General features: G+C 41.0%; 1 protein-coding gene across 3 annotated transcripts in view; it reads right to left on the minus strand.

Annotated features, from left to right (window-relative positions):
* Nucleotides 1–14,231, minus strand: part of TOM1L1 (target of myb1 like 1 membrane trafficking protein) — a 56,643-nt gene that overhangs the window by 17,988 nt on the left and 24,424 nt on the right. For all 3 annotated transcript variants that reach the window (XM_032319779.1, XM_032319778.1, XM_032319777.1), the window contains exons 8-10: nucleotides 6,544–6,677; nucleotides 1,155–1,215; nucleotides 667–784 (exon numbers count right to left, since the gene is read on the minus strand). In XM_032319779.1, the coding sequence (XP_032175670.1) occupies nucleotides 667–784; nucleotides 1,155–1,215; nucleotides 6,544–6,677 (313 nt within the window). The remainder of the gene's footprint in view (nucleotides 1–666; nucleotides 785–1,154; nucleotides 1,216–6,543; nucleotides 6,678–14,231) is intronic.

The raw sequence follows: 14,231 nt of genomic DNA on the forward strand, positions 1-14,231 counted from the left end.
TGCTATTATATTGGGTCTTCTGAAATCCCAAACTGATCTAGAATAGAAAGAATTTTGTGTGTCTTGTTCTCTCAGGCACAAAAGTAAAAAGCCAGGGCACATATGGAGCTCTACCCTCTTCTCCCCAAGCTCTCAACTTCCTATAATCCTGAGACACCCCAAAGTAGAAAAGTCCCACAGGTTGGGTGGCTATAAGGTGGCAGACAGAGGATTTCCACTTAGACTTCTACCTCAAAAACCTGTGTTTTTTTTCCTCCACATTTCACCATGTAGGTCAATCCTCCTAATTCCTGACTTTCTCTATCAGCATCAAAAATATTCCCTTACCTAATGCTGTAGCCCAGCAGAGAAACCCAAAGGTCATAGTGTGTGGTACAGAGTGGTTTTAAGTGTGGCCATGATGTTGAACCACCTCTATAAAAGTAGACCAGGTGAATTTGATGCGATTCTAAGCCAGAGGATGAGTTTCAGGGATCCCCCTCCCATATATCCCACTTCTGGGTTTGACCCAACCATTTGCCAAGGAATAATTACATCTCCTGATACAGTTCTCTGACATTCAAACGGACTTCAATCCTTCCCAGGTTGCATTTAATCATGAAACCAAGCGGAACTGTTTCACATAAAGCTCTTCTGCTGGTCTGAAAGGCCCATGTGCTTATTTACTTAAGTCTGAAAGCTGAGCATTCACGGTGTTGAGTTCTCCCAGAGTGGCCCTAGGCATTGGAGGACTAAGCCTAAGGTCCAAGAGATCACAGGATGGGGCAGAAGGTTCACTGGTAGTCTGAAAACAAACAAAAACACAATTCAGAAAAAAAATCTCAGTTTATCATGGCTTTCTCCCCAGGGACTTTTTTTTTTTTTTTTTTTAAAGGAAAATCCTATTTGGATGCATCTCGAAGAACTCTATTCAACAGGCAACACTCGTACTAATCGCATCTCACCATCTACGTGAGTTGCTGCTTAATCAATCTTTTTAAGACCTCTCACTAGTAGCTTAATAATATCGAGTTGTTAAGGCAAATACCACCACCAAAACCACTCCAAATTGTTAATGAATATCTCCTCTGTTTTAAGACTTGTTTTAGGTAAGTCTCATTCCCTACAATTTGTAAAATGTTCAATTGTTTTTTATAACATTTCTGTTCACTTACATTGGCATATTCCCTCTGGTTCCTATTCTGCTCCAAAATCCTTTGTTGGTTCCGAGTGAATCTGTTTGAGTTAGAAAAATTTAAGTATTTGAAAGAAAAAATAGGTGAAATGCTATAATCCTTAACAAATTATTAACACACAAATATTCAGGAACAAAGATAATCAGCCTCATCCCCACTGACTCCTAATAAAGTATGTTAATAACCTTAAAAAATTTTCTTTCCATTTTGTAAGAGTAGTAATGCCTTTAGAGAAAACTATGAGAAAATGAATGTATATTAAAAACTAGTAATAGGGGTGGCTTGGATGGCTCGGTTGGTTGAGCATCTGACTCTTGATAACTGGCTTGGGTTGTAATCTCTGGGTCATGAGATCAAGCCCCACATCAGGTTCCGTGTTGGACGTGAAGTCTGTTTGAGGTTCTCTCTCTCTCCTCTGCCCTTCCCCACTCCCACCCCTGGCTTGCTCATGCGCTCACTCTCTCTCTCTCTCAAATAAATAAATGAAATCTTAAAAAAAAAAAAAAAAAACCTAGTTGTAATTCCATCACCTAGAAATGGTCCCTATTAATATCACAATGTATTTTCTTTTGGTATCTTTTTCTGTAAGTTAATCTATTTTTAAACTTATTTGCGATTATATTTCACATAGTTCTGTATCCTAATTCAGTTGTGTTGTGAGCATTTCCCAGTTATTCAGAAATGCAATTTTTAGTGGCTGCATATTTTACCTTATAAACATAGCACACATTTAACTACCTTTTTTTTTTGAAACAAACAACCAACCAAACAGATTTTATCTATCCATTTGAGAGAGAAAGAAAGAGAGTACACATGAGCAGGAGAAGAGGCAGAGGGAGAGAGGGAGAGGAAGAAACAGACACCCCACTGAGTGTAGAGTCCGACACAGGGCTCAACCCCAGAACCCCAAGATCATGACCTGAGACGAAGTCAGATGCTTAACCGACTAACCCACCTAGCATCCCCACACTTAACTACTCTTAAATATTTCACTTGTTTCCAATCCCATTATAAATACTGTTCCATAAAAATTCAAATACATTCAACCTATTTTCATTGTTTCTCTTGATTTTTATGACGCTTGATATCTACTAAAAATATTGAACTTTACAATTTTACATTGCTCGCACATTGGGAATAAAGAGAGCAGATAAATAAATGAACAATAGTTTTGAAGGAATAGTGAAGTTGAAGGCAGTAGTCCAAGGATCAAGTGTCAGCTTTATTATCACAAAACTGTAGGATCGTGGATATAACTTCTGATCCTCAGTTCTCTACCTGCTAAAAGAGGATAGCAGCATTTGAAGCATTTCCTTAGAAAGTTATTTTCAGGGGTGACCCCTAGAAAGATAATACAGGTGGATTAATGCAGAAATGCTTTGCAAACTAAGAGTTGCCTTAGCAACATACTAAATTAGAACATGCACTTAGGTTTAAGGATTTTTCCCCTTCTAAAACACGTTTTTTCCTCCACCTCCTTATGGCACTAGCTTCTTCTACATTAGTTATGTGCTGGGTATGAACCAGCCTCACAGATCAACCCTCGAGCAACAAACTTGTTTTCTTATTTGCACAACTCTTCTCTAGATGTAATGAGCAGACACTTTAGGGGATGTTGGAATAGGGCAAATGTATTTTGCACATGGATGGATGAGAATCTTTGGGGGAACAGAGGGCAGACTGTGATGAACAGAATGGAGATTCCCCCCTTCCGAGATACCCATATCCTATCACTGGAACAGTGAATGTGTTAGCTTGGAAGGCATATGGAAGGTTGCCTTAATAGGAAGACCTTAATAGGGAGATTAGCCAGGACTGTACAGATGAGCAATGTAACCACAGAGGCCCTTAAATGTGAAGAGACATGCAGAAGAGGAAGCAAGAATGATACAATATTAAAAAACTCAACGAGACGATGTTGGCTTTGAAGATGGTGGAAAGGAATCATGAGCCAAGGAGAGTGGGCAGCCTTGAGAAGCTGCAAAAGTTAAGCAAATGGATTCTCCTCTAGAGCCTCCAAAAACGAATGTACCCCTATCGACACCATGATGTTAGCCTGGCAAGACCTATTTTTGGACTCTTACCAAACTAGGTAATATGTTTATGCTGTTTTGAACCACTAAATTTGTGATGATTTGTTATAGCAGCTATAGGAAACTAATACACCAAGACTATGATCTTTTCCAGGGGCAAAATATTTTTCTCTGAAGCTTCAGACTTAAGTGTTTCTGTCCCACAGTTGACTGCAGTTGCTTTTGGCACACATGGTTCAGAGCTGAACCGGAAGGAGCCATTCACAGAAGGAACCCAATTTCTTGATATCTAGACACTCCCCTTCAGAAGTTATGAGTCCATGGTCTTCATGGTTTGTAATAGAATTCGCCAAAATGAAAACCAGAAGGCAGCACTCTGCTGACAGCCATGTGGTCTTCCTGAGCTATCTTCCCACTTAACCAAGATTTATGCCACACAAAACAAAAGGCAAGAAGTTGAGTTTGTTCAGTGCTCAGACAACACTGGTTGCTGGGCTCACATGCTCAATCAATGCTCAGTCATCTTTTCATATGAAGGGCCTGTGGTCTCTGATAAGGTAGTACATAAGAAGGAAAAACTCATTTCACAGCTACTGGTTTTATGTCACTGATTCTCTTGGTTCATTCGTGGATCAACAGAAAAATCTAATCAGTAAGTTAAATGGCCCAGTGGGATACTAATGGGGAGGAGGGAGAAATTAATATTTAATGAGTGTCAACATGCTAGCACTCCCCAAGATGCTTTTATATACATTAATTCATTTAGTTCTCAAAACAAAAATGAAACCTTGAAAAGAGGTAATACTATCCTCTTTAATAGACAGGAACAAACTTAAGTCTTAAAAAGGTAAGCGGTTTTCCCAGAAATCCTCAAGATTTGATTCATAAAAAATTTTTTTGAATCCAGCCCTGTTCCCCCATTTCCATTATGAACCACTAAGTAGGGTCCACACAAGGGAAAAGTGTCTCACCCACAACGCCAACATCATTCCTATTGAGAGATGAGGATCTAGAAAAAGTGTGGGGAGCTCAGATGCTCTGGAATTACTAAGACAGGAAGTCCTAGGGATAGTTTTGGAAAGAGACCAGGAGACTTGCCTGGGGCTATGGGGCTTTTTTTCCCCTCCTTCTTTTTTCAGGTTCCTAATAATGGATCTTTGGGTGTATTTATGTACACTGCTTTACACAATATTTTAAAAACACTGAAATAAGTTGTTTTATATAGGTAATATTGTTAATTCAGAAGAAAACACACACAAAAAACCCCAAAAAAACAAACAAAAAAAGATTTTAATTGTTAACTCAGATTCATTTGTTTTAACTTTTTATTAGGAAACTTTCAAACCTATAGGAAAGTAAAGAGAACAATATACTGAAGACCCCTGTATTCCTCAGCTAAGTTTAATAACTGCGTATCTTTTGCCGTATTTGCTTTATGTATTTTTTTGCTGAAGTATTTAAAATTATGTTATATAACTTTATTACATTTATATTAAATATATTGTTTATTTAATATAAATATATTAAAATATATAACCATGACATTTCATCCCTAGATATTTTAGAAGGCATTCTCCAAAAATAAAGACATTTTTCTGCTTAACCACTGACTTAACCATTGTATTTTCCTCCTTAAGCTCTTAATATTAATTAATATTCAATCCAGGGGTGCCTGGGTGGCTCAGTGAGTTAAACCACTGCCTTCAGCTCAGGTCATGATCTCAGGGTCCTGGGATCGAGCCCCACATCGGGCTCCTTGCTCAGCAGGGAGCCTGCTTTTCTTTCTGCCTCTCCCTGCCACTCTGCCTGCTTGTGTGCTCTCTCTCTCTGACAAATCAATAAATAAAATCTAAAAAAAAAATTAATATTCCATCCATATTCAAATTTCTCCCATTAGCAACTAAATGTTTTTTAATGTTAGCGTGCTCAAAGTAGGATCCAGGCAAAGCCCACACACGACATTTGATTGTTGTTCCTTTATTTTTTTAATTTTAATTTTTTTTTTAACCTTTTGACTCCCTTCTCCCCATTCCTCTCACCTCCCACCTCCCACCTCCTGTGTCTCTAGCAAGCACCACTGCATTCCTCTGCACCTACGAACGTGGTTGGTTTTGTGTTGTTTTTGCTTTTCTTGGATTTTTTTTGTTTGTTTGTTAGATTCCACATGAAGCTATATTTTTATACATTAAGACAGAGGAAAAAGTCACCTGTCAGTGTAGGCATGCCCTAGCTCCTGGTGGAGGGCAGGGAGGTTGGATCCTGGCTGCTCACTCTCTTCCCAGGCCTGTGTGCTTTTCTGTAGCTTCACAAACCCTCCGAGCTCCTGCTCTGCATCGTGCCCCATTGATGCCCCCTCATTTTGCAGTACTCACCACACCTGCACTTCCTCATCAACACTGCCCTCCCTCCTCTGCACTTGGATTACATCTGGCTGATACGTTTACCGAGCAGACCCCCTGCACTTTGTTTCACTGCACTTAATTCAATTTCCAAGTGTGTCTACTTGTACTTAAAGGCGTTTTCCTGACTTAGAGCCTTGTCTATTCCAATAGATTATAAGACTCTTATTTTGATGAACGAAGGAATTAGAAACAACTAAAACACCTAATAAGTGAACCGGGAAAGACATAGACTATTATGGAGCGCTTAAACATAACAGCTTATCAAAAGGAATTCAAAGCACAGACCACAGAGATACTTGTTACACGGTGAATAAAATCGAGAGAAACAGAAGCGTATGTTTTTTTACATGATCACAACTATAAAAATGCAGAAAAAAGGCGAAAACATTAGTGACAAAGTGGTGAGTATTTAAAATTTTTGCCTTCATCGTTTTCTGAATGGAAATTAAAAAAGAACAACTCTGCTCATATACAGAATGCCCCCAACTACTGCTCTGGTGTAGTACAGACTGTTTTCTTCATATACAATGTCGTCCCCTCTCCTCTGCACTGTTCTTTGTTCTTGTCCATTTTAAACTTAGGATAAACCTTACTCTTACTGTGATGCTCTGTTTATACTGTTCATCTGTTTGCATCTACAATGTGCTCATTGCAGACGTTATCAGGTGAATAAGATCCAGGCCCTGCTGTGGTCAGATGTTCGTGCTGCACGAGAATGCCCAAGAATGCTCCCGGCACTGCATAGACGTGCCCTTACTCTTGCAAGCCATATCACAACCTCCCAGAAGGCCAGGCTCACATTCCCTCTCTTGGAAGGAAGGCAGCCTTGATCTTAACCTAGTATTCACCCAGCAGGTACTCTTACAAGAATGCCGAGTCACTCTGGAAGAAACTACAAGTGGGAGAGAGTGGAGAGGATGCACATCAGCTCACCTCTCACATCCAAGGAGGGCGTTATTCAAATCCTCATTCACTTGAATTAGCTCAATGGTAACGTCTTCATTCTCCACCACTATGAGCAGGTCCATGATCCTCTCCTGCATCTCCCGACCTGTCTTGTAAAGTTTCTGCCAAAGAAAGGAAAAACATTTCATTTTCCACACTAGGGAAGTCCTATTAAGAACTGATGCACCAATGCGTGTATGTCGGTTGATCACGTCCCCCATGAGTCACCTATGGGAGATTACCAAAGTATTTAATTATGTAACACTTGTCCTTCTTATCAGAAGGCGATGAGTTACACATGATTATATTTTCCTTTAAAAACCAAAATAGGTGTCATAAGAATACTACGGTACACTGCACAGAACACTAGAGTAGAAATTAGAACTGGTATATGGGAATTCTAGAGGTACTGCTTACAACCGCAGAATACAGAAATCACCTGTTTTCTAAATCTCAGTTTCCTCATTTGATAAGTGAAAGTTATACTGGTTGCCACATCTACCTCAAGGGGTGACATAAAAAGCAAATGAGATATGAAATGAGGAACTCTAGGACTATAAAGCACTACATAAAACACAAAATGCTTACTGTCGCTATTAGTGATAGTAGAAGAAAGTAGTAGTTAAAATATATTTATAGTGGCACAATTTTCCTATTACATTTCACTCAAATAAATATTTAAAGTTTACAATTAACAGTATCAGATTCCAAGGTAAACTGAACCAAAATTAAAAAAAAAAAAAAGGTCAGGGATACTGTTCTTGTTTGGAGTCACTACATTAAGCCAGGACTGCATTCCCCAAACTAGCTTTTCCTCATAAGCATCACGGCACCTACAGCTGACACACTGATTCAGAATCTCCAGAGCTGAGGAGGGTCTGGGAATTTTTTTTTTTTTTTTTTAAAGTAAGCATCTTAAAGTGTCTCTTATGTACACTGACAATTTGAAAACTGCTGCCTTACAACTTATACCCTTATAGGCAAGCCTGAGGAGCATATAACTAATACTCATACTTCTTCAAAGCCACCCCAACTAGAATTTGTAAACATTAACAGTCCATTAAGGTGAGGGAAGAATACCTTCAAAATGAGAGTGACAGAACTTGCTAGATCATCAGACTATTCCATTATCTGACTCGTTTCCCCTCAAGAAAGACAGTCAAAACCATTTAGAATCTCTAACCATCTATTACAAGAGTCCTGACAGGAAATCTCTAAATAAACCCATCAGAGCATTAGTCACTGACATTTGGACTCAGAAGTAAAAACCACTACCCTCTATAGAATCCTAACAAAAAATATTTAGAAGACAAAGGGAAATGAAAAGCAAAAAAGCAATAAAGACAGAGAAAGGATAGACTCTGGTTTTTGTAACCCGCATCTGCAGCTGGAAAAACTGTCTTATTTGCTAATGACGTGGCCACTATCAGCAGAAGTTGGCAAACTTTTTTTTTTTTTTTTGGCAAACTTTTTTCTTAAAGGCCCAGATAATATTAAATATATTCTGTTTTGTGGACCATATGTTCTCTGTCAGAGAACACAACTACCCGACTCAGCCATTATAACATGAAAGCAGCCTTGGGTAATATGCAAATAAGTAGGTTTGGCCATATCCTAATGAAACAAAGACAGGTGGTAAGCTAAATTTGGCTTTCGTATGGTCTCCTGGAATAGTGCAAAGAGAGCAGACTTTAGACTCAGTACAACAAAGACCACTCCCGTATGCATACCTGACATGGGATTTTTCTAGTTAAATTTTAGATTCGGTTTTGTTTTGCTTTTTACACATCTATAAAACAAGGATAACAAGTATCTTGCAGGGTTGTTTTCAAAATAGGAAACGAGTGGGGGGGGCACCTGGGTGTCTCAGTGGGTTAAAGCTTCTGTCTTCAGCTCAGCATGATCCCAGGGTCCTGGGATGGAGCCCCACATCGGGCTCTCTGCTTAGCAGGGAGCCTGCTTCCTCCTCTCTCTGCCTGCCTCTCTACCTACTTGTGATCTCTGTCAAATATATAAAATCTAAAAAATAAATAAATAAAATATAGGAAACAGTAGGGGCGCCTGGGTGGCTCAGTGGGTTAAAGCCTCTCCCTTCAGCTCCGGTCGTGATCCCAGGGTCCTGGGATGGAGCCCCACATTGGGCTCTCTGCTCAGTGGGGAGCCTGCTTACCCTTCTCTCTCTCTGTCTGCCTCTGTGTCTACTTGTGATCTCTGTCTGTCAAATAAATAAAAAAAGAATCTTATTAAAAAAAAAAAAGGAAATGGTAAAGTTGAAACCCCAGGGTGTCCGGCACATAGTGGGTAGTCAGTGTATTAATGATTGCATAAGGAAGTATCACTGGAAAGTTAACTAGATAGCTAATACAACCCTGTAATACACATTTACTCAGGACCCAATATTATTCCAAGGAGAGAAAAAAGAACAGCATTTAACATAACCCCCATGATGAAGGGGAACTTTCCCATTACCGAGTATAATGAAATTGTTCTTGCTCATTGGCAGCCTTGCTAGAGCAATGTCAAGATCAAGGAAATACAAGGGCTGTTAGATGCCCATGACAAAAATGTAGAAATTAATTTGAAATGAATTTGCAGCCAACATCAATAGCCCCCGGTCACAAGAAGACCCTCTCTTTGCCCTCTCAAAAGACAGATGGAATGGAAACATGAAAGGAACACCACATTTCTCAGCAGGTTTGCAGAGCAGAATTTGAAAAACCTCTTCAAAAGCCAGCCCACTCTGATCTCTGCAATTGATGTCTGTCTCAGAGGAGGGCCACGCCACCTGGAAAGAGCCTAGATCAAGCACCATGAACCCAGAGGATGGGTCAGAAGATCCCCCACTGGCAGGCACCTGCAGGGCTGTGGAAGTGGGGAACCAGAGGGGGAGAGAGTCAAAACAGAGTAACAGCTGCTGGTGCATATGTCCCTCACAGAGCCCCTGGAATTGCCCCCCTTAAATACCATATCAAAGCAAAGGTAGGCTTCTCAGTTCAAGGGAATTTAACAATCAATTCAAAAGTCTTTGGAGCAAAACAAAAGAGCTCATTAAGGGCTTCTCCTCCTGACATCCAGATGGCTCTAAGTCTTCCAGGGAGGACTCAGGAATTAAGGAAGGAGGTTCTTTTGCACTTTCAACTCCAACTGTAAGCAGCCCACTTTCAGCAACACAGTGCAACTCGATAAAAAGAAAAACTGAAGTGCCTGACCATCTTCCCTGAAAAAGAAAACGGGAAGAAATGTGTTTCTTGCAAGCCTTCTCTCGAAATAATATCTGCATGGCGATACTCTTATTATCAGCCCATAACATATTTCCTCCCTCTCTGTTCTCCCCATCCAGACTGCAGGAGCTCCAGAGAACATCTTTATCTGAAAAAAATTAAAAACTACCCCTCCCAACCTAAAGCTGAACAGTTCTCAGCAACACTTGCTTATAGTCCTTTCCCTTACAGATATCAGCTGAATAAATTAATGGTCAAGGTTCTACTCAAGGGGCACCTGGGTGGCCCAGTGCGTTAAGCCTCTGCCTTCAGCTCTGTTCATGATCTCAGGCTCTCTGCTCAGCTGGGAGCCTGCTTCCCCTCTCTCTCTGCCTGCCTCTGCCTACTTGTGATCCCTCTCTCTCTGTCAAATAAGTAAATAAAGTCTTAAAAAAAAAATTATACTCAAAAAGATCATTAACTCAGTAGAATCCTGATCCTTTTTCCTAACCAAATATTATCAAAACTTTGTTTCCCCAAAAGCCTTAGTCTTCAATAGCTCCTTAGCTCCTTTGTCCTAAAATCATTAATTCTTCAACAAAGAGCATCAATCCATTCAATTCAACAGAAATGTAATGAACTCGGGACACCTGGGTGGCTCAGCTGATTAAGTGTCTCTGCCTTCAGCTCAGGTCATTATATCCAGGTCTTGGGATCGAACCCCACGGTTGGGCTCCCAGCTCAGCAGAAGTATGCTTCTCCCTCCCTCTCTGCCTCTGCCACTGCTTGTGCTCTATCTCTCTCTCAAATGGATAAATAAAATCTTAAAAAAAGAAATTTAATGAACTCATTCAGTGTACAAAGTATGTGCTATACGTAAACATGCATAGTTGTATGGATTTAAAAGCATACAACTTGGTCACTGCCTTTAAGTTGCTTCCAACCTAGCTAGAGAGCTAGGAAAAAACAGGTGAGCCACCTATACTAGAAAGTTAATTCTGGACTCAAAATGAGAAGCAAGTTGGTATAATGGATAGAACACTGGTTCAGGAGAACAAGGTTCTCCCTTCAGGTCTATGACTTGCCACCGTAAAGGAAGGAAGATAGTCTCAGAGACACTGCAAGTCCCTTCCCCAAGTTTCTGAATGGTAGAGGCAGTAAGTGTCCAGTGGAGGGCTTTTTATTTTACTGTTTTTACCCCCCTCCTCCAAACTGATAACAAATAATCCTTATAGGATGAAATTTTAGATTGACTTGATTTTAAATTTCTCTACTAAGTTAGACTAAGGATTTCTCCAGTTGCACTTTTTTTTTTTTTTTAAGATTTTATTTCTTTTCTTGACACAGAGAGAGAGATGTCAAGAGAGAGCACAAGCAGGGGGAGCTGCAGGCAGAGGGAGAGGGAGAAGCAGGCTCCCTGCTGAGCAAGGAGCCTGATGAGAAGTGAGGCTCCATCCCATGACCCTGGGATCATGACCTGAGCTGAAGGCAGACGCTTAACCAACTGAGCCACCCAGGTGCCCCATCTCCTGTTATACCCCAAAAAATCAGAGCTTGCTTTCTCCTACAGAAGACTAAGACAAAAACAGAAGACTGAAACAAGAGGTACGGAAGAGTAAAGTAGCCCAAAGCCAAGTGTAAAACGCGAAGGAGGCAAGGAAGACTCGCTCCACGACGTTTCAACCCTGTGACCAGAGCTGACACTCTTCATGCATCACAACACTCAGACGGGACACCGCTCAGAATCTTTGTACCCCATTCTGGGGCCATCCCCAATGAAGGTCAAAGCCCGCGAGCTACATGGCCGCAGGGAAAGGTGTGTACCACACAAAATAGTTTCCCCGCCTACGAGTTTCACAAAGAGCAGGAGCCCGGCTAGGTAGTGGGGCTTCAGGATCTAATTGTTTGGCCTGAAAGAACCAAGAAGGGAGTTCAGACATACCAGATCTCAGATGGAGGGACACAGACAGAAAACGGGCTCCAACAAACAGAAGAGCTAGTAGCAGGTAAGCACCCACAGACAAAAACAGGGGAGATTCCAAGTACAGAGGCTGGTTTTAACATTAATAAATTGCATAATAAGACTGTGACCACTGCTAATGTGTATGTACATGAAAAGCCAATGAAATTCAGAGTTTTCTACGCGTTGAATGCTTCTCATGCTCCAGATGCACCAACCACACAGTCTGGCCTGTTCCATGCCCTGGGGCCTGGCTGATAGGGATCACCTCACCAAGTCCCCTGCCTAGCAAGCAGTACCACTGGCAGGAAGTTGAAGGAAGTCAGGAGAGTGACATCTGGATATATTTCCCTCTACTCCTTCCACCAAAAGCACCTCCATTATTCTTTCCTTTGGGTTCTGGCAAAACTTCCCTCTTGTCTATTTAGGCCTCGGGATATTAGTTAACAGCAGAGGATAGTGAACTAGCTCCTGTGGTTTCCCTAAACCCTGCAATATCTTGCTGAATAAATAGTACCTTGATTAAACTCTCCTCAAATTATCTAAATTGAGCATGCCATCTGTTTCACTGACCAACCCTACAAAGGCATGAAAATACATACTGAGAATCATTAAAATAGTAGGATGCCAGCACAGAGCTGAATAAACAGATCAAACAAAACAAAACAGCCTCCAGAAGGATGTCCCTGTATTAGAATGCAGAATATGATGAAGGAGTGTTCGAAATTAATGGAGATGGTATGAATTGTTAGTAAATGTTATTTGGACAACCAGCCATCGAAATGAGAAAAAAAAAAAAAAAAGGATTCAGTCTCTCTCATAGCAAGGATAAAGATTTTTTTAAAAAATATTTTATTTATTTTGAGGGAGAGAGAGAGTGAACAAGTGGGAGAGGGAAAGAGAGTGTGAAGCAGTCTCAGCACTGAGCACAGAGCCCGATGCGGGGATCAATCCCACAGCACTGAGATCGTGACCTGAGCTGAAATCAAGAGTCTGACTCTTAACCAACTGAGCCACCCAGGTGCCCCAAAGATTATTTTTTATCTTTTTTTTTTTTTTTTTTGAGAGAGGCAGTGAGCAAGTGCAAAGTGGGGGGTGGGGCAGAGGGAGAAACAGGCTCCCCACTGAGCAAGGAGCCAAATGCAGGGCTCCATCCCAGGACCCTGAGATCATGACCTGAGCTGAAGGAAGACAGTTAGCTTAACTGATGGAGCCACCCAAGAGCCCAAGATTTTTATTTTAAATTACACAAAATCTGGGGAAAGAAAACATTAATTTATCAAAGGTATTTTTGAGTGACTATATCATATCCAGGCACTGCTCTGGGAGTCAGAAGCTAAGCTCTAGGTCTGATGACTTTTGTGGAGCTTCCATTCTGGAAGGCAGAGGCAGTTGAATATTCAAGAAAAGCATCTTAGAGTTAGGGGGAGGATGAAATGGTGATGGGGCAGGAGACAAATCAAGAGTCCAGTGCCTGGGGACTCAGGACAGACTTCTCAGAGGAGGTGACATACTCAGCTCAGAGTCACGAGAAAAAGTTGGCCTTTAGAAGAGAGGGGGATCATGACAGTCGAGCACAAAATCCTCCCCAGTAAGAACAAACTCGGTGTGTCCACAGAACATGGTCAGTGTAATGGACCAAAGAGAAGGGCTGTGTGGGCTGTAGAAAGAGAGGTAGCAGGAGCTGCTCAGGGAGGGCTTTGTGGCCAGGATAAGGAGGCAGGGGTTTTATTCCAAGTGTGACGGGAAGCCACTGGATGGTTCCAAGCAAGGATGACATGAGGTATTCTACCTTTTCAAAAGCTATATAGTGATGCTTGGTATCATCAGTCATTAGGAAACACAAATCAGAATCATAGTAAGATACCGTGTCGCACCTGCTAGACAGCTATTTATTTAAAAAACAAAACAAAACAAAAAACCCAGAGAAAAACAAGTGTTGGCAAGGAAGCAGAGAAACTGGAACTTTTGTACGTTGTTGGTGGGAATGTAAAATGGTACAGCCACCATGGGAAGCAGTTTGATACTTCCTTAAAAAGTTAAACCCAGAGTCATAATTACCATACAACCCAGCAGTGCTACTCCTAGGTATACACTCAAAAGAAATGAACACAGGAATACAAAATAAAACTGGTGGATGAATGTTCATAGTAGCATTCATTGCCAAAAGGTGAATGCAGCCCAAATGTCCATCAAGTAATAAATGCATAAATAAGAGGCAGCATATCCACACAATGGAATATTATCCACTAAAGGAATGCAACTCTGACAGGTGCTACATGAGTGAACCTTGAAAACAAGGTTAGTGATGCAGAAGTGAAAGAAACCGAACACGACAGCCACGCAGTCAATGGTTACACTTACATAAAATATCCAGGATAGGTAAACTCACAGAAACAGTGAGCAGGTAGGTAGAACTGGGCAAAGACAGGAAGGGGGAGAGACTGCTCAGTGGGTACAGCGTTTGCTTTTTGGAACTAGTTCCAAAAGTTCTGGCTCCATTGTGCACATACTAG

This window comes from Mustela erminea, chromosome 18, assembly GCF_009829155.1.
Source record: "Mustela erminea isolate mMusErm1 chromosome 18, mMusErm1.Pri, whole genome shotgun sequence".
In the NCBI taxonomy this organism is placed as follows: domain Eukaryota; kingdom Metazoa; phylum Chordata; class Mammalia; order Carnivora; family Mustelidae; genus Mustela; species Mustela erminea.